General features: G+C 47.7%; 1 protein-coding gene and 1 pseudogene across 1 annotated transcript; one reads left to right on the plus strand and one right to left on the minus strand.

Moving 5' to 3' along the window:
- Positions 1 to 4401: 4401 nt before the first annotated feature.
- LOC107195939 lies at positions 4402 to 4830 on the minus strand (annotated as a pseudogene).
- Positions 4831 to 7234: 2404 nt separating this feature from the next.
- NOL6 (nucleolar protein 6) lies at positions 7235 to 17917 on the plus strand. Its single transcript, XM_006916059.3, has 26 exons — positions 7235 to 7515; positions 8312 to 8518; positions 8604 to 8720; positions 9812 to 9991; positions 10346 to 10514; positions 10754 to 10888; positions 10973 to 11136; positions 11222 to 11342; positions 11559 to 11617; positions 11701 to 11802; positions 11998 to 12113; positions 12288 to 12465; positions 12625 to 12747; positions 12928 to 13076; positions 13226 to 13301; positions 13525 to 13665; positions 13797 to 13914; positions 13996 to 14150; positions 14257 to 14420; positions 14826 to 14978; positions 15190 to 15287; positions 16052 to 16176; positions 16294 to 16383; positions 16792 to 16986; positions 17093 to 17194; positions 17369 to 17917. The coding sequence occupies exons 1-26, from the start codon at positions 7462 to 7464 to the stop codon at positions 17516 to 17518; spliced, it is 3441 nt and encodes a 1146-aa protein (XP_006916121.1). The 5' UTR covers positions 7235 to 7461; the 3' UTR covers positions 17519 to 17917.
- The last annotated feature ends 1664 nt before the right edge of the window (positions 17918 to 19581 follow it).

Here is a 19581-nt window from a genome sequence, read left to right on the forward strand (position 1 = left end):
CCTCCCACTTCCCCGCCTCCTCTCCACCGCCCAGCGCGGTGGCGGCGCTTTGTGACGCCGGCGCGTGTACCCCACCCTTAAAGGGCCAAGCAGTTGTGGAAGCCGAGGGTGGCCTCAGAGAGTGCCCTTGGCCCCAAAATGACGGTTATGCGGCTTGACGCCCTGGTTCCCAAGGTGCGCCACGGATGAGACCTTTGGTCCTAGAGTCATCAGCTCCCTCCTTCCCCTATGTGTATCTATAGTCCTCAGCCACCCTCCCAAGAGCCGTGGTCCTCTGCAGGCCCCTCCCCGCGACACACAGCACGTTGTCCCTGCACTCGGTAGATGCTTGACAAGGATGTGCTGAGAATGCGGGCCTTATCGGTGGAAACAGGCGTCCCGACAACTTTTCTGCAGGTTCAGCCCTCACGCCAGTGTGTCCTTGGAAGGCAGTATGTCACCCATTTGGGGGGCGGAGGGACAGTTTCTATCCAGAAACGGGGAAGGCAGGCCAGTTTCTACTTCCCTTCTTAACTACAAAGAGGAAGCTGTGGGAAATAGAGAAATAACAATACGGACTGAACCTGGGTTCCTGGCCCTTCTCTCTGTGATTTGAGACAAGTGCTCTGGCTATCCCTCGGTTTCCCCATTTGTAAAATGAAGTACTGTTGGTGAACTTTGACCCCGTTATAGATTCTTTGAGCTTGAAGGTCCAACCTGGAATCGAGGGACTTTTAAGATAATCATGCAGAAGTGAGATGTGGAGGCAGTCTTCAGTCCTCATGATTTAGATAGAATACTCCTTTCTTCCAGAATGGCATGTTCTATAATAACTGACTAAACGTTTCCTAGAAAATCCAAGATACTGTGAAAATTTCACACACTTAAAATTTTAGGATCAAAAAGATCCTTGGTTCCGACCCTGGCTCCACCATTTATATTATATTATTCCTTCTTCATAAGCTTCTGTAAAAGAAGGTAAATTATACCTATCATAAGCAGTTATAAAGATTAAATGAGATCATCTATATACAAGGTTTAACACTGGCACATGGTAAATTATCCATTAATAGGAACTTTAAAGGAAGAAAAAATACTTTAAAGGCAAAGCTGTATTCTGGATACAACCCCCTCCATAATTTAATAGACTTCTTTTCACAATAGTTTTAGACTTATAGAAAAATTGAGAAGATAGTACAGAGAGTTCCCATATTTTCCCATAGGCACCCATTTTCCCCAATTATTAGTATAGTACATACGTTACAATTAATGAACCAATATTTATATATTACTAACTGAAGTCTTTATTCACATTCCCTTAGTTTCCTTTTTCTGTTCTAGGATCCTATCCTGGACACCTCAGTATTTTTAGTTTTCAGGTTTTGTTAGATTCCTCTTGACTCTGAGTTTCTCAGACTTTCCTTGTTTTTGATGACCTTGAAAGTTTTGAAGAGTACTAGTCAAGTATGTTGTATAATGTTCCTCAAGTAGGATTTGAAATGTTTTTCTCATGATTAGAGCAGGGTTATGGGGAGAAGATCACAGGGGTAAAATAACATTTTCATCACATCATATTGAGGGCACATAATATCAACATGACATCAGTGTTGATATTGACTTCAGTCACTTGGCTGAGGTAGTGTTTCAGGTTTCTCCACTGTAAAGTTACTCTTTTTATCTCTTTTCTATGCTGTACTCATCAGAAGGAAGTCTGTGCACAATCCACGCTGAAGGAGCCCCTTTATTGTTGTTGTTTTCTCAGAAATTAGGTCTCAGTATTTTAAAGAAGTCATTCCCTAGCTCCCAATTCTATAGGTCTTGAGGCCATACTCCACTGGACTTAGAGCTCGCTTCAGAGGAGGAGTGTTTCAATCAATGCAGCCCTTGCTCCAAAAATGATGATATATGACTTATTCTGACTTCCTCTCCAGCACTCAATTTAGGGTCAAGAAGATTGCTGACCTGGAAACATGAGAGATGATGTTGACACTTTTAATAACAAGGTTGTGAGTAGACAAATAGAAAATTCATCTTCAAAGCATTTCACCCACATAAATTCGTCACAGCCCCACCCTGACCCAGAAGTTGGTAGATCTTTAGCCTAACCCACTGAAACATACACCTGGCACTCAGACCAGAAGTTGCTTCCTGGGCTCAAATCAATTCACAAACTCATACTAAATATCAACAGTGGCCATGGCCCTGTGCTGGGTGGCTAATTAAACATACACCTGTCTGGGAGGCTGACAGCCAAGTATGTTAATGAGTTGTGTGCTTAAGGTCCTTCATTCTTAGGTCAGAGGAACTAGATAGAATTCCACAGACTTGTCTCATGCCTTTTTATTTTAGCTGGTAAGATATTGTTTATTAGTAGTTTGCAACTGTGTCTTCTACATCCCTGGATCCTCAGTGACAGCACACTGTCTGATATAAAGTAGACACCAAGTAATTGTTCTCATGGGCTGGCAACTAAGGGCAGGAAGACAATCAGTAACAAAACAACAGTCATCACAAATTGAACCACACCCTTCACCTCCATGACTAATAGGAACTCTCAGACACATAGTAGGTGCTCAAGATTATAAAGTCCATAAGGACAACAGGTCTTATTCATAAGCATACACAAACTACTACAATGTTTGGCAAATAGTAGGTACTCAAAATATATTTGTCAAAAGAATGAATGTCAGAAACAGCTTCCTAGAGCTTTCTCATAGTTTCATAATAAGAGATTGACTTGATTGATTGGTGCCCTCTGGTGGTAGAGAAAATAAGGATATTTCTTCTTGGTCTCTATGGCATCACCTGGTACTCTATAACCAGGGCTCTTCTGAAGAATCAGTTACCTTTCTTGCAAAGAGAAAAGATATGGAAATCTTGGCAAAATAAATGAGAGGGAGGGGGTCTTTGCTTTAAAAAAGACAATTCTGACCTTATAGAATGACTTTTTTTTAAGGGACCAACATTTTTTTTATTCTTCATACGTTAACGCATGTTAAGTATTGAATAGTGCTCTTAAGGAGCCATGATCTTCTTTAATAATAATAGTTAACATTTGCTGTGCATCAATATGTAACAGGCTCTTTATACACAGTATCTCATTTAATTTTTACAAAAATCCATGACATAGTGATTACTAGAATATCTATTTTGCTGATTATAATAAACTTAGAGAGGTTAATGTCACTCAGTGAGTAAATGGCAAAACCTGGAGTTGAACCTTGGCCATCCCACTTTAGTGTGGCTGCTCTCAACCATCATACTGTAATATTCCTAGTGTAGTGTGCCCAGCAATGTGTGCATATCACCCCAATTCTATACTGCAATTATTTGTTTACATCTTTCTCCCAGCCTCCAAGGCGCTCTTAAGAAATAGACATTCATTCATTCAACAAATGTTTATTAAGTGCCTACTATGTGACAGGTCCTGTACCAAATGCCAAGGATATAGTAGTGAATGAGACAGAAATGATGGGTCTTGCCCTCATAGAGCTTACATTCTAGTGGCTGAGACAGAAACAGACAAAAACAAGTAATTTGTAGACAAATAATACCATTTCAAGCTTTGGTGAATACTAATGAAGATGATTAAAGGGGGCCTAAGACTGAAAATGTTGGGGTGGTTGCAGTTTTAGCTGGAGGCAAGGCAAGAGCAGAAGAAACCTCTGGGAGTTTATATTTGAATTAATAGAAGGACCAGTCCGTGAAATGTAAGGGCTAGAGCATTATTCTAGGTCTCTGGCTTGTGATCATCATGTCCTATTTATCTCTTTATCCTTGACATTGAACACAGGGCTTGACATTTCTTGTTATCCAATGTGGAATAAATGATTGACTTATCTCTCAGCTTTTTCTTCTTCCTCAGACATTAGTGGTGCTACTTCCTCCTCTCAGTCAATTCAAACTCAGTTCATACTTCAAGTCTTAGCAAAGCCCCATCTCCTCCAAGAAAGCTTCCTTAGCAATCAAAACATTCTTCAGCCATAAAGAAGAAGGAAATCCTGCATTTGTGACAACATAGATGAATACTGAGAGCATTGTGCAAAGTGAAATAAGTCAGATAAAGAAAAATACAAATACTGCATAATCTCACTTATTTGTGGAATCTCAAAAAGCCAAATTCATAGAAATAGAAAGACTGGTAGTTTGCCAGGGGCTGGAGAGAGGGGCAAATTAGATGATATTGGTTAAAGGGTACAAACACAGCACAGCATGGTGGCTATACTTGATATTATATACTTGAAAGTTGCTGAGTAGATTTTTCTTCTTTGGTTCTGTTTTATTGACCTCAGAGTACATTTTGGATACAATTAAAAAAACAAACACAATGGAAACAGAAACTGGATCCAGGATGGGTCCGTAGAAGAATTTCCCCAACCAACATGGATTTATACAAAATGCCAGAAGAAAAAATGAGGCAATCTAGTGCTGAGTCCAGGGGTAGCCAGTTGGCAGAGGAGCAGTCAGTGAAGGGTAAGTGTGGATGCAAACTGCACTGCCATGGGTGTCAGGATTAGTTTTCCATCAACAAGCTCCTGCTCAAGTGTTGACTCTTGCCTGTCCCATTTCTGCATGTGGATAGTTTGCCTCCATCCAGTGTCACAATGGACTTGACCTTCCTGTCATCTGCTGTTGTCTCATCGAACTCCACCCCCAGCTTGAAGCTGACCTCCATATTCTTAAAGATGCTGTGTTTTTATGATGACAGTATCCTCATTTATTTTGATAATTGTGGTAGGCTTGGTCATGTTAGTCACCTGCCTGGTAGCAAAATCCACACCATGTAGTCATGTAGTCATCGAAATTCTTGCTGTCTGCTAGCTTCTAGGTGCCCGCAAAGGTGTCCACCATGGTGAAGTTGGGCTAGGCTGCCTGCCTGCTGTAGCTTCCACCTGCTGCCTTTTCTCTGACCTCAGGAGTAGATCTTAAATGTTACCACCCCCACCACCCCCACAACAACGAATGGTTATTACGTGGGATGAAGGATGTGTTAAATGTGTTAACCTTACTGTCGTAATCATTGTGCAATATATATGTGTAACAAATCATCACATTGTACATCTTAAACCTAAACAATGCTATATATCACTTATATCTCAATAAAGCTTGGGCAGGGGGGACAACACATTCTGAGCAAAGAGGGTAGCAAGTTCAAAGACCCGGAACAAGAAAGCACAATAGTCAAAAACTCCAAATAGTTTAATATGGCTGGGCATAAAATTTGACAGAAACAATGGTAAGAGACAAGGCTGGAAGGTTGTCAGTTATATTCATTCATTCATTTATTCATTCATTCAGAAAACATTTATTGAGTATTTACAGTGTGCAAGGCACAGGCCATGTATATCTGGTTCTAGTTTCCATGGATTCAGTCAAGGGCAAATTGATGGATAACTGATAAACAATCAAAAGTAGTTTTTTAAAAAGTGCTAAAAAGGAAATAAATGGGAGTAATTGGATAAGGGAAAACATTTCAGATTTGGTGGTTAGTGAAGGCTTAACTAAAGAGGTGATATTTATTCTGGGAGCTGAAGGATGAAAAGGAAAAAGGCAAACAAAAAGCATTCCAGGCAGAGCAAATGGTTTGGCTCAAATCTCTGCGGTAGGGGAGAACTTGATACAACCAAGGAATTGAAAGAAGGCTGATGTTGCTGGAGCTAAGTGAGCAAGGGGTGGAGTTATTAAGAGAAAGGATGGGATAGAGAGGGACCACATTTATCGTGGTCTTGTAGAAGTTTGTATTTTATTCTAAAAACAATTGTGTTGACCTTAAAAATAAAATGGTTAAAAAATAAATAAAACAGTTTACCAGCAAAAATGGGAAAAACAAAGAATTGCAATTCAGGACAGGCAAGCTATAGTAAAAGCCATAGACAAGCCCCACAAGCAAAGGAGAGGAGTGTTTTTTATGGAGAAAAAGGAGGAAGTTGGGAGGAACTGTTTTTGAATAAAAATCCGTTGGAGAAAAGCGAGAGTTCAAGGAGAAGATGGTTTCTTATTGGCCGAGTTACTGGGATAGTCGATTTCTTGTAGAAGATGCACTGTAGAATTTTCCTGTTCAGGCCTATAATTCATGATTCTTTTCTTTTGTCAATTCTTCTGTTGGGGTCTGTAACTGTCAATTCTTCCAGTGGTATTTTGTGAGAGCTTCCCCTTCTTATCTCCTGACTTCATTTTAGTGAGGTTTCCCTTTATTAATTTTTATAGGAGCCACTGAGGAATTTTTAAAAGGAGAGTAACATGATAGGATTTTAGTTTTGGAAAACTCATTCTGGAAACTATGTGTAAACAGATTGTGGAAGGACAAATCCACTTTTGTGAAAGTTCCTCTAAAAGCTATTGCATAAACTAATCTATGCCCTTAGAATTCAGGATAGTGGTTACTGTTGGGAAGGAGTAACCAGAAGGCAGCATGAGAGGAGTTTATTTTCTAGGATCTGATTACATGAATGTTTGGTTTGTGAATATTAAAGCTGTACCCTATGTGATTTTTCTGTATGTATACTGTACTTAAATAAAAAAATAAAGGAAAAGCTATTAAATGAAACTTCTATATTCTTCAAAAAAGTTGTTATAAAAGACAAAAAAAAAAAAAGAGAGCAAGATAGCATGCTCAAGAAATGTTCCAGATTAGGAGAAAAACATGACTAAATTGATGCATGATCTTGCATCAGGAAATAAAATGCTACTATGTAAAGGGTATTGGTGGGATTAATTGGCAAAATTTAAATATGGACTTTATATAATATTGAATCAAGGTAAAATTTCCTGAAATTTATAATTGGACTACGATTACATGTGCATTCATTATATCAGTATCGCAACGTTTCAGTAGATTTGGAAATTTTACGAAGCTAGATAAAAGCCTTTACAATAATCTAGGGGCAAGATGATGTGACTTGGATTAAACTTGGCAGTAAAGACAGAGAAGTATGAATACATTCAAGATATATTTTGGAGGGAGAACTTACAAGACTGGATAATTGCTAAGACGTGGTGGACAAACAAAAGGAGACGTCACTGGTGTAAATAAACCTTTCCCAGAGGGCCCAAGTTAGCTCCGCCCTTCCCCTCTGTACCCAAATGAAGGAAGTCCGGAAAAGGAAGCGACTGCCAAGCTACCCGCAAGCTTCCGGTGTAGTGTCGCAAAAAGACCGTAAATCGGTCTGTTTGGCCCCTCCCGACACAATGGGCGGTCCTGGAGAGTGACAGGAACCAATGGCGAGCAGCAGCTCGGGCACTCACCCAATGGCTCTGGAGCTGGGCGGAGTCCTGCGGCACGAGGCTTGATTGCGGCACCCTAGCGGTTCTCTGGGGCTACTCTAGCTTGGGGTACCTTAGCAGAACTTTTGGGTTGTGAAGCAGATCTCCTGAGGGGGCTCAGCTTCTGCGGAGAGGCTTCAGCAGTTCTGTCGCGGTGGGAAGAAATTGTGCCGCCGGCTTTAAATCCCAAGTGCTGGAGCGAGACCTGGACCTGGAGGGATGGGGCCAGCGCCTGCGAAAAGGAAGCTTCGCGTAGCTGCTGGGGAGCTGGAGGTGAGTGAGCCATCTAGGAGGAAGGGATGCTCAACGTGCCAGAGGTGGGAGAGCCTGACTGCTCGCCAACAAGGAGCATGAAAGCAGTCCCTTCTGTAGGAGCTCCTTTCGCTCTCTGCTTTCAGCTTGGGGCATATGGTGGCGCTTCTGGAATGGTCCAGTAAGGCTCTCCCGGGTGTGGGTTTGTGGATGGGGGCGGGGTCCAGGACTGGAAGGGAGAAGGAAGGTTTGGGATCCCGCAGACCAGGGTGTGAAGCCTGCTCACAGTATAGGCATATCAACTGTGGAACCTGGAGCTCATGGGACCTTTAAGTGTCTGTTTTCTTCTAGGATTATTGTAAGGATTGGGTGACTTACTATGTTCTCCAGAGCCAATAGGTTTTAGCTCTTCCCATCACTAATAGAGTATGAATGCATACAATCTATAGTCAGGGTTTGCCAGGGGAGGTGGGACCTGGCAAAATTTGAATAGAGCAAGAGTGGAGATGGCATTTGCAAAGTTCCAGAACTAACTCAGCAGAAGAGGAAGCGCCCTGATGCGTGGTACCTGGAAATACAAGGAGCTTAGGCATTACTTAGGGTAGGACTTAGTCAGCTATTACCCCTACCAACTCCAAGCAGAGCTCCATGCTTGTGCTGTCAGTAACGATTAAATTGAGTTTTACACAATCTGACTCCCATTCAAAAGAGGAACCAGGAGCAGGCTTTTATCTACATCCTATCACGGTGACACTTCAGGCGATGGATTCTAGACACATGTGACCTCACACTGGCTTCTCCCTCTCACTGCCCCCAGGTGATGGAGTCAGCTCTGAAAGTCACAGGCAAAGAGGGAAAAAAGCAATCCTCAAAGAGCCATACAGTGGCTGAGTCTCCAGTGGAGGGCCTCCTGAAGCCAGTGAAGCTCAGCCAGGCAGAACTGTACAAGGAGCCTACCAGTGAGGAGCTGAATCGCCTTCGGGAAACCGAGAGCCTATTTCATTCCAGCTTGCTTCGTTTACAGGTACTGTTGGGTGGCTGGGGCCTAGGTTAGAGGAGCAGGCTTGAGATCTTGAGGCTAAAGGACTCTCCCTCACCCCTTCTTACAGGTAGAGGAGCTATTGAAGGAAGTGAGGCTGTCAGAGAAGAAGAAGGAGCGAATTGATGCTTTTCTACAGGAGGTCAACCAGCGGATCATGAGGGTGCCCTCAACCCCTGAGACAGAGGTTAGGCTAGTGGTGTGGGTAATTGGAAAGCCTAGAAGAGGTCCTCAGTGGGGACATCTGAAACAGGGGCCTTGCTATCTCTGGAGCTCATTCTCACTGCCAGGAGGCTCAGCTGGGAGTGTGGTCAATCACCTGCTCATTCATTTGACAAACATTTATGTGCTTTGCAGTAGTTTTGTTGTCAGGGATACATCAGTGAACAAAGCAGCCTATGTTCTAGTGTTGGGGTTATAAGCAATAGATACTAAGCATGTCAAGTAAACCATATGGCAACATTAGAAGGTGCTAAGCACTGTGAAAAGGGAAAAATAGGACAAGTTAATCGATTGTGAGAATGTCAGAGGATGGGAATGGTTTGAAATTTTAAATAGGGTGGTTGAGGTAGGCCAAATGTAAGGTTTGGGGGGAAGTGAGGCAACCGTTAGATATCTAAGGGAGAAAGAGCATTCCAGGAAGGAGAAATAACCAACACAAAGGCTCAAAGGTAGGGGTAGGTCTGGTGCATTCCTTGGAATGAATGAGGGGAAGATAAAAGGAGATGAACTCAGAAAGGTAATGGAGGGGTCATTTCATTTAGGTTGTTGTGTACCAAAACCAGGACTTTGGCTGTCGCTCTGGGTGAAATAAGGGACTACTGCATGGTTTATTTGGAGAGAAGTGATGTGACCTAATTTTAGTTTTAAAAGGTTCACTCAGGCTGTTGTGTTGAAAGTAGAATGGAGGGGGACAAAGGTGAAATCAAGAAGACTAGTTAGGAACCTCTCATGCAGTGATCCACTGAAAAATGGTAGTAGCTCAGACTAAGAGAAGTAGAGAAGTGGTCAGAGTCTGGTTGCCTTTTGAAGGTGAATTGGGTGCTCACTTCATCAGCACATATACTGAAAGTGAAATGGGTGTTCTTAACAAATCAGTCAAGATGTTTTTTGCTTGAGCAACTAGTATGGAATTGCCTTAATGGAGAAGATGTATTTATAGGAAGATCAGGAGTTCGGTTTTAAACACGTTGACCTGTTGAATTTGAGATCTATTAGACATCAAGGGGACATGTTTTGAAGGCAATCAGATCAATATCATTATCTCTGTCCCCGCAGCTGACTGACCAGGCATGGCTCCCGGCTGGGGTTCGAGTTCCCCTCCACCAAGTGCCCTATACGGTGAAGGGCTGTTTCCGCTTCTTGCCCCCAGCCCAGGTCACTGTTGTGGGCAGCTACCTTCTGGGCACCTGCATCCGACCGGACATCAATGTGGATATTGCACTGACCATGCCCAGGGTGAGGTCCAGAGTTTGGAGGATGGAGAGGCCTGCTGCTGCACCATCTACAAATCCCTGGGTCATTCTCTCTTTCCCACCTGCCACTTGCCATTAGATTGAAATATGAATTCTAAATCAAAAGAGCAGACCACCACAATCATCTTGAGATGTGCCCTTGGGCCAGTTACTGCTCCCTTAGACCTTTGTGAGCTGGGTGTTATGTTGCTAGCCCTGGCTCAGGCACTCTGGCCAACAGAGAATCCCTGGGGTTGCTAAACTGTGACTCTTACCTTGGCTTCATCTTGCCCCCAAGCTCTCCAACAGCAAGTACTTAAGTGCCCAGCTATCTCTTTCTTCTCCTGACCCTCTCCAGGAGATCCTACAGGACAAGGATGGGCTGAACCAGCGCTACTTCCGCAAGCGTGCTCTCTACCTGGCCCACTTGGCTCATCACCTGGCTCAAGACCCCCTCTTTGGCAGTGTTCGCTTCTCCTACACCAATGGCTGCCACCTGAAACCCTCACTGCTGCTGCGGCCATATGGTGGGAGGCACACACTGGGCTGAGGGCATAGTATGGGTTGACAGATCCAATGGTGGAAGGGCACAGGGGCCTTAAGTCCAAGATGAGAGACTTGGGCTTCAAGTTTGAGAGAGACGGTATAGGGATCTCAAATTCTGAGGTGGGAGTGTGTGGGGCCCTCAAGTAGCTAGGGTGGTAATGCAGGGACCCCTCTGTTTCCAGGGGGCTACAAGGTCTCAGCACCCCGTTTCCCCCACCAGGGAAGGATGAGCGCCTGGTCACTGTACGTCTGCATCCATGCCCTCCACCTGACTTCTTCCGCCTATGCCGCTTGCTGCCATCCAAGAATAATGTGCGCTCTGCCTGGTACCGAGGGCATAGTCCTCCAGGGGATGGTGAGCAGGCACTGGTGTCAAGGTGGAGCTGGATGGAAGGGTATTATGAGGACTTTTCTCATAGCTTTTCTTCTCCTCCCACAGGTAGTTCAGAGCCCCCAACCCCCCACTATAACACATGGATCCTGCAGGACACGGCCCTTGAGTCTCATGTGCAGCTGCTGTCAACCGTGCTGGGTTCAGCCTTGGGGCTGAAGGACGGTGTGGCACTTCTGAAGGTCTGGCTACGGCAGCGGGAACTGGATAAGGTGAGTTGGAAGTAGCCCAGCTTCTCCGCCTCATGGAGGGCGGGCTGGCTCTGAGCTTAGGCCTCTTTCTCCATCTTTCTTTCAGGGCTTGGGAGGGTTTAGTGGGTTCCTTGTCTCCATGCTGGTTGCCTTCCTCGTGTCCACACGCAAGATCCACACCACCATGAGCGGCTACCAGGTTCTGAGAAGTGTCCTGCAGTTTCTGGGTGAGTGGCTAGGTTCAGAAAGGCAAAGGGTTCCACTCATCCAGAGAATCCTCTCATCTTGTCGGGGATCATTTGGTTTCTTGCCATTAGACAGATGAGCAAACTGAGTCCCAGAGGTACACAGTTGCAGCCACCTGGCTGGGAGGAGGGTGTCATTAGGGCTGGGTCCCCAGGGGAATAATTTCTGACACACCCACCTTCTCTGGTTCACTTCAGCCACCACAGATCTGACAGTCAACGGGATCAATTTATGTCTCAGCTCAGATCCCTCCTTGGTGAGTAGGGCAGAGCTGAGTCTGGGCAAGGATACCTGAAGGTAAGGCCCCAATCTTGACTGGCTTCTCTCTGCCCCTCTAAGCCGGCCCTGGCTGACTTCCACCAGACTTTCCCAGTTGTCTTCCTGGACTCCTCAGGCCATCTCAACCTCTGTGCTGATGTCACTGCCTCCACTTACCATCAGGTACCAATGGTCCCCCACTGGTTCAGGCCTGTGGTTCCTCAGCTGTTCCAGCCTAGACCTTGTCCTTTCTGCCAGCATGAGAACCTAAGAAACTTCTCTCCAAAGAGTTTAGGTCAGGCATGTCTCTTGGTTTGAGCCCAGTGAAGGGAAGGGTACAGTGGTGGCAGTCTCACATCTGAGTCCCTGTGGCTCCAGGTGCAACACGAGGCACGGCTGTCTATGATGTTGCTGGATAGCAAAGCTGAGGATGGATTCCAGCTGCTGCTGATGACTCCCAAACCCATGATCCGGGCTTTTGACCACATCCTGCAGTAAGTTTAGAGGTGACAGGGTATGTCAGTGGATCCTGTTTCTCTGGGGCTACAGTGATGGTGCGGAGGTCCTCAGGCAGGTGCTCAGATCTTCCTGGTTGTGGCGGGGTTGAGGAGATACTTGAGGCCAGCAATACCTGATTATCCTTCTGTCCCTCTATGCCCCACCCCCAGTCTCTGTCCACTGAGTCGTCTGCAGGCAGCATGTCACCGGCTGAAGCTATGTCCAGAGCTGCAGGACAATGGTGGAGATTACGTCTCAGCTGCCTTGGGTCCGCTAACTACCCTCCTGGAGCAGGGCCTTGGGTCCCGGCTGCAACTGCTGGCCCACTCTAGGCCCCCAGTCTCAGAGGTGAGGTGGTTTGGGTCAGGGAGTTTGTGGGTATGAGGGAGGTTTGATCTAGGGTCCCAGGAGATACAAAAGACACACCATCCCTCTAGCTAGAAGGTAGATTTCCGGATTAAGTTGGGGGAATCTTGGGCTGAGCTCAGCCTTTCTGTTCCCCTACAGTGGGCCATTAGTCAAGATCCACCGAAGCACAGGGAATCTGGGACCCTGACGCTGGGATTGCTTCTCCGGCCTGAGGGCCTGACCAGTGTCCTTGAACTGGGTCCAGAGGCCGACCAGCCTGAGGTGAGGAGCACTGGGGTTTACGGGTTGATTTGGCCCTGTCTTGGGAAGGCCAGCATGGGCACTGGAAGGTGTGGTGTGGATTATCCTCTTGCCACCTGTATTGAGACCCATTAGGGAGATTCCTGACAGAGCCCTTCTTTGTTGATCTCTCCCATCACATCACCCCTTTCCTCTTCTCAGGCTGCTGACTTCCGCCAGTTCTGGGGATCTCGCTCGGAGCTCCGGCGTTTCCAGGATGGAGCCATTCGGGAAGCTGTGGTCTGGGAGGCAGTCTCTATGTCCCAGAAGCGCCTTATTCCCCACCAGGTTGTCACCCACCTCTTGGCAATGTAAGTGTTAGCATATGAATGCCAGGAGGCAACCTTGGGTTGCAGAGCCTTTTAGGAGGGTCTGGCTCAGGCTTTTGAGATGAGCAGCTCACATCCAGCAGCTGACTCCTAGCCCCAATGCCCACACTGTGTCTGTACCCCTTTTCTAGCCATGCTGACATCCCTGATACCTGCGTCCACTATATGGGGGGCCTCCTGGATGCACTGATCCAAGGCCTGAAAGAGGTAAGGATACTGGTTCAGGGCTGTGGTCAATGGTAGGGATTGCAGAGTAGCCTGCGTGGCTGGATTGGGTAGTTGATAAAGAGCCCTTACTTCAGTCAGGCTGCACTTTCTGGAGTGTCCAGCAGAGGGGGCGCTGGCTCTGCAGCAGCCAGAGCCTTGGCAGAATCCCAGGGGGTGGTTGGTTCTGTGGGACCTTGCCTCTTGACTGTCTTCTCCCTCTCAGACCTCCAGCACAGGTGAGGAGGCCCTGGCAGCTGTGGTGCGTTGCTACGATGACCTCAGCCGCTTGCTCTGGGGGCTGGAAGGTCTCCCACTGACTGTGTCTGCTGTGCAGGGAGCTCACCCAGCGCTGCGCTACACTGAGGTGAGGTTCAAGAGGGCAGAGAGCCCCACCTCTGCTCCACTCACCCAGTATTCTCCCTTCCAACTCCTGATTCTGGGTACTCCTCCTCCCCGCTCCAATCCCAGACCCTTTCCTCAGTCTTTATTTCATAGGTGTTCCCACCAACTCCAGTCTGGCCAGCCTACTCCTTCCATGAACACCTGCGAGAGCGGGCCTCGCTGTTGCCCCGGCCTGACAAGCCCTGTCCGGCCTACGTGGAGCCCATGACTGGTGAGGGGGCTCTGGGGTGGGGGTAAGAGGGACTGTCCTCACCCCAGACTGCAGTTCGAGACCTCTCACTTTTCTCCCCAGTGGTATGTCACTTGGAGGGCAGTGGTCAGTGGCCACAGGATGCTGAGGCTATAAGGCGGGTCCGAGCTGCCTTCCAGCTGCGCCTGGCAGAGCTGCTGACGCAACAGCATGGGCTACAGTGCCGGGCCACAGCCACACATACTGATGTCCTTAAGGTTGGGCTGGTGCAGGGTGGGGGTTCCCCTAGGGAGGGAGGGGACAACGGGTGTCAGGGTGCCCCAGGCCAACATATACCTCCCACCCCATACCCTCTTCCAATAGGATGGGTTTGTGTTCCGGATTCGTGTGGCCTATCAGCGGGAGCCCCAGATCCTGAAGGAGATGCGGAGCCCTGAGGGAATGATCTCACTGAGGGACACACCTGCCTCCTTCCGCCTTGAGAAGGACACAAGGCATTTACCCCTGCTCACCAGTGCCTTACATGGGTATGGCCACCTGCACAGGCTCTTCTCTCCATAGATGCTTTTCTGCCCCCATTCTGCTCTCCTGGCCACCTGTTTCTTTGGGAGGTCAGCTGGTTAATAAGGATATGAGTTCTGGAGTCAGGCAAGTTCCAGAATCCTGGCCCTGCCATCTCATTGGCTAAATCCCTCTGGACAGGATTTCCCCCTGGAACTTAACGTTTCTCATCTGTAAAACGGGAATAATGCTAGGACCAACCTCTTGGGTTATTAGTTAGGGAGACATGAGTTTACACAAGTAATGCATTAGCACAGAGGCCAGTGTTGGGTAAAGTTTGAATAAATAGTGGTGCTAGGGCTGAAACACTGTTCTTGGGCCCTGAGTGCCCAAGTCTTATTGCCACTGCCACCTTCCCTCCCACCCCGTAGACTCCAACAGCAGCACCCAGCCTTCTCAGGTGTGGCTCGGCTGACCAAGCGGTGGGTACGCGCCCAGCTTCTGGGTGAGGGGTTCACTGACGAGAGCCTGGACCTGGTGGCTGCTGCCCTTTTCCTGCACCCTGAGCCCTTCACCCCTCCCAGGTAATTCCTTCCTTCTTTTCCTTAGCCCCTAAATTCCCCTTGGGACTTTTATCCCTCATGCTATACCTTCAATCCAAATGAGAGAAGCAAGTGACAGAGGAGTTCTAAGACATCCCTCCCAAGCATGCCAATGGGTCCAGGCTCCCTAGACTGTGTGGGAAGCCTGGGGAATGTGTGGCTGGACCCCACTTCGCTTACTTCTTCCCCTCAGCTCTCCCCAGGTGGGCTTCCTTCGGTTCCTTTTCCTGGTATCAACCTTTGATTGGAAGAACAACCCCCTTATCGTCAACCTCAACAATGAACTCACTGGTAAGTGGTCGCACTAGGGTCAGAGGACTGGAAGAACTATGCTTTGTGGGTTGCAGAATATGGCAGGCAAGGGTTTTCCCTGTCAGTCTGTTAGGTTTTCTCTGAGCCTCCCCCATTCCAGATATCTACACTTGATCTTGACTGCCTTGGGGTGGGGAATTAGGAGGAGGAAGAGGCCCAGATCAAGCCTTTAGTGAGTTCTGAGACTGTAGAGATGTGGTTTGCCCATGTGATGACCAAAAACAGAGTAGACTGGGCGTGGTAAGCAGGCCACCTGGGGGACTGTGAAGGGGAGAAGAGAAGGGCGACTGAACACCAGGTGAGAAGTCTTGTGGGGAACAGGGAAAGGTCCAGATTAGAATAGTTGCCCAGACCTCTTGGGGGGTGGAAGTGATGATTTCTGGTTGTAACATGAGGAGTTCCTGATCCCAGTAGAGAGGAAGGTGTCAGCTTTCTAATTCCCCAGGTGTGTGGGAACATAGGGTGGGAGGGGGCCAGGGGCAGGCCTCAGCTTGTATAGGCCCGGAAACCAGATGGATGCCAGGGAGTGGAAAATTTTGCCTCTGGGCTGAGGCTGGGAGTTTAACTCCCCACCCAGTTGAGGCAAATATAGTGTCCCTTTCATCACCTTTGCCACTTGGGAGAGGGGCATTGGAAAATCCCTGTGATGGGTAGCTGCTGGGTGTATAGGAAGAGGTCCTGGGGCAGTAAAGGATATTTGGGGGAGAAGGGCAAGCTGAGCCAGGATCCCATCTTGCCTACAGTGGAGGAGCAGGTGGAGATCCGCAGTGGCTTCCTGGCAACTCGGGTACAACTCCCTGTCATGGTCATCATTACCCCCCAGGATCGCAAAAGCTCTGTATGGACACAGGATGGACCCTCACCCCAGGTTCAGTCCCATCTCTGCTCCCAAATGTGTGATTTTCTCCTTCAAGGAAAAAGCAGGCCCAGCCTGGGCTAAGACGTGTGGTCAGGTCTGACCTGTCTGATGTCTGTGTACCCCCAGATCCTACAGCAGCTCGTCGTCCTAGCAGCTGAGGCCTTACCTGTCCTAGAAAAGCAGTTAATGGATCCCTGGGGGCCTGGGGACATCAGGGTAAGCCCTTGACTAAGACTGACTCCAGGGGCTCTGGAGATTAGACCTGTGAACTGTGGAAGTCCAGGGCTCGAGGGGCCCTCATAGGATGCCCAGTCTCTTTGTTTGGTGAGACTGAATCCGGAGAAGGAATTGAAGCTGCCCACAGTGCCTGGCAGTGGTGGAACCTGGAGTAGAACCAAGGCCCCAGCTCCATTTATGCCTCATGCTCCCAGCTTGTGCTCCTCCTGCTGGACCCCATGCTGGCACCAACTGGGCCTTGGTTTTCCTGCCTTCAGATGAGCATTCAGACTCATAATGGGTGGTCACACAAAGGGGAAGGGAGGAATCAAGGTGGGCATGTGGAGGGATTTGTAGTCCAGCTCCCAACTCCAAATGGCGCTGCTGACCCTCCCTGTCTTTCCTCAGACAGTGTTCCGGCCACCCTTGGACATGTACGATGTGCTGATCCGCCTGTCTCCCCGCCACATACCCCGGCACCGCCAGGCTGTGGACTCACCGGCTGCCTCCTTCTGCCGTGGTCTACTCAGTGAGCCAGGGCCCTCATCACTAATGCCTGTGCTGGGCTATGATCCTCCTCAGCTCTATCTGGCCCAGCTCAGGGTAGGTCCTAAAGGGCTGACTGACCCTGGCAAGGCGAAGCTGGGGCCTTTGGAGGTAGCTCTCAGGTGCCCACCTATAATCTTGTCTCTGTCCTGCCGTTTCCTAGAAGGCCTTCGGGGAGCTGGCCCTTTTCTTCTACGACCAGCATGGTGGAGAGGTGATTGGTGTCCTCTGGAATCCCACCAGTTTCCGGCCTCAGCCCTTCAAGGTATACTGGCTGGTGACCACCATCCATTACTGAGTGTGCACATGTGGTTCCACGTGGGCATGCACGTTTGTGTGTGGCCTGCTCCATGAGTGACCCTGTGTCGGGTATGAAGTGTGTGTGTCTTGTTGTCTCTGGGCATTCCTTTGTGACACCTCGTTTCTCTGATTCTCCTAGGCCTCCAACACAAAAGGGCATATGGTAGTGTCTCAAGGTGGGGAGTCTGTGATGGTGCCCAATATCGAAGCGATCCTAGAGGATTTTGCCATCCTAGGCGAAGGCCTGGTACAGGCTGTGGAGGCCCGAAGTGAGAGGTGGACTGTATAATCTCCAGCCTCAGGAGCAAGCTGTAGATGGACAGCAGGACTTCAGACCTCTGGAACAAGATGTCAGTGGTGTGACCTCCACCCTTGTTGTATATGGACCCTTCATGGAGAGCTTGCTGGCCTGAACACACTGAATCATTCCCCCAAAAAGTCCTGCCCCAATTTTCTGTCCGATGCCCCAGCTTTGGGTTAGGGGCCATGATGTCCTACACAGTTTCCTGGACCCGACTGAACTCCCAGAAGTTGAGTTCATGTCTTAGTCATGTGCAGCGCCATGAACCCTTCTGTTGTCTTAAACTCTGATTTAAAATTAAATCACTTTATTTTCTCATTTTCTTAGCTTGTCTGCCCTTTTCACATAGTTTGTTTTTAATATTAAAAATTATTGGGGTGTTTTTCACATAGTTTTAACTTTGTCTTCTATATGGAAGCTCTTTTGGGTCATGTTTGAACATAGATTTGTGGCATTTAGTACAATGTGCTCTGCTCAAGTAGGGTACTATTATGTCTAGGAAGGGCACCTTGCCGAGGCAGGTGGAGGTGGGAAGGCCACCAGAAGACTTCAAGGAGAAGGGAATCAGTTTGTGATTTCTGTCTAGAATGGTTGGGGTGGTGATGGTGAGAAATAAAGCCTGAGAGGTAATAAATTGACATTTATTGAGTGCCTAATAAATTCTGGGCATTATTTTGCATATCTTGTATATGGGAATTTGATCATACAATCATACCAGCCCTATGAAGGACATACTTTTAATTATCTTAAATTTTTTGAATGAGGGAACAGGTTCAGCTGCTGGCAGAGTCCTGTTTTCGGAGGGAATTTAATGCCTGGCTATCAGGCTTCATCTTCAAGATGATAAGCCACATATGGGAACTCCGGTGTTCAATTTTGTCCTAATTCTGTTAGTCTTTATGAACCTATGCCAGTCCTTATCTGTCACTGTCATGAAAGAGCTAGGCCTAGGGTTGAAATTAACATAGCGAATACATTGGCTGTGTGAGCTAGGTCTACATTTCCCTGTGCTGTTCACTCATGAACTCCAGACTGCGGGCCAAGCTTTATTTCCTGTGAAAGTCGGCTTCAGGCCTGTAGCTTCCGGCCCTTTTACAAACCCAGTTTTGGATTATTCTAGTGCAGGCAGAGGGCGGAATCTGCCTCCAGGCAAAACTATGCAGCAGGTGGCTCGAAGAGGTTCAGACACCAGTCCCACTCAGGGGAAATGAGCCCCGTCTCTGTTACCTCCCCATGTGGTCCTGGGCAAGTCACTTCACCTTGCTTGGCCTACTCACCTTTAAAATAGGCATCATGATGATGGCTTTGTCAGGTGCCCTATGTGGCAAGAGAAGAAGGTGAAGAGCTCAAACTCAAGGAGCTTTACCATCCTTTCTGTGGGGCTTAGGGGGTGGGGTGCAGGGGAAACAGGAAGCCTAGGCTCCAATTTCAGTCCCTCACATTGTGCTATAACCTGTTTTCCTAAGATTTTCTTGGGGAAGTAGGTGAGGGAGGCTGGTGTGATCTAAGGTGACTTTTCAGGAGGGGCATGGGGGTATGGAGCTGGAACCTTAGGGGAAGGGATAGAGAAAAGCCTAGAACCCCAGTGTGAGCAAGGGTGTGCAGGGCCATGTCGATTATGAATCTCCATGGGAGTGTCTACCTCTGGGCCTTTGCATTTACCTTTGCGGGTATATGTGGATGGGCTGGGGATCTCTCTGACGTATGGAATGATTCGTCTGCTCTGTATGTTGGCGGGGGGTGGAAAGCATACATCTGTGTGCACTAGTCTGTGCAGGTTTTTACCTACAGCTCTGTGTTGCTGTAAAAGAAATCTCTGTTTTTGAAGAGCAAGTCAGGAGGAAAAGCTTTCAGGAGGAGGCAGGAACTCTGAATTCCTTCTTGTGGCTTTAAATGGCTTTAAATAAGTTGCATTTAGTGAATTCTCAATCGGTCCTCCCTTCTGGCTGTGGTATCTGACAACTTTCTCTAAACCAGAATCCTTTTAACTGAAAACCTTATATTATTCTTCTGCCCAGCTCCTTACTTTGGAGAAAAAGAGCAAGACCCAG

Source organism: Pteropus alecto, unplaced genomic scaffold (assembly GCF_000325575.1).
Source record: "Pteropus alecto unplaced genomic scaffold, ASM32557v1 scaffold206, whole genome shotgun sequence".
In the NCBI taxonomy this organism is placed as follows: Eukaryota; Metazoa; Chordata; class Mammalia; order Chiroptera; family Pteropodidae; genus Pteropus; species Pteropus alecto.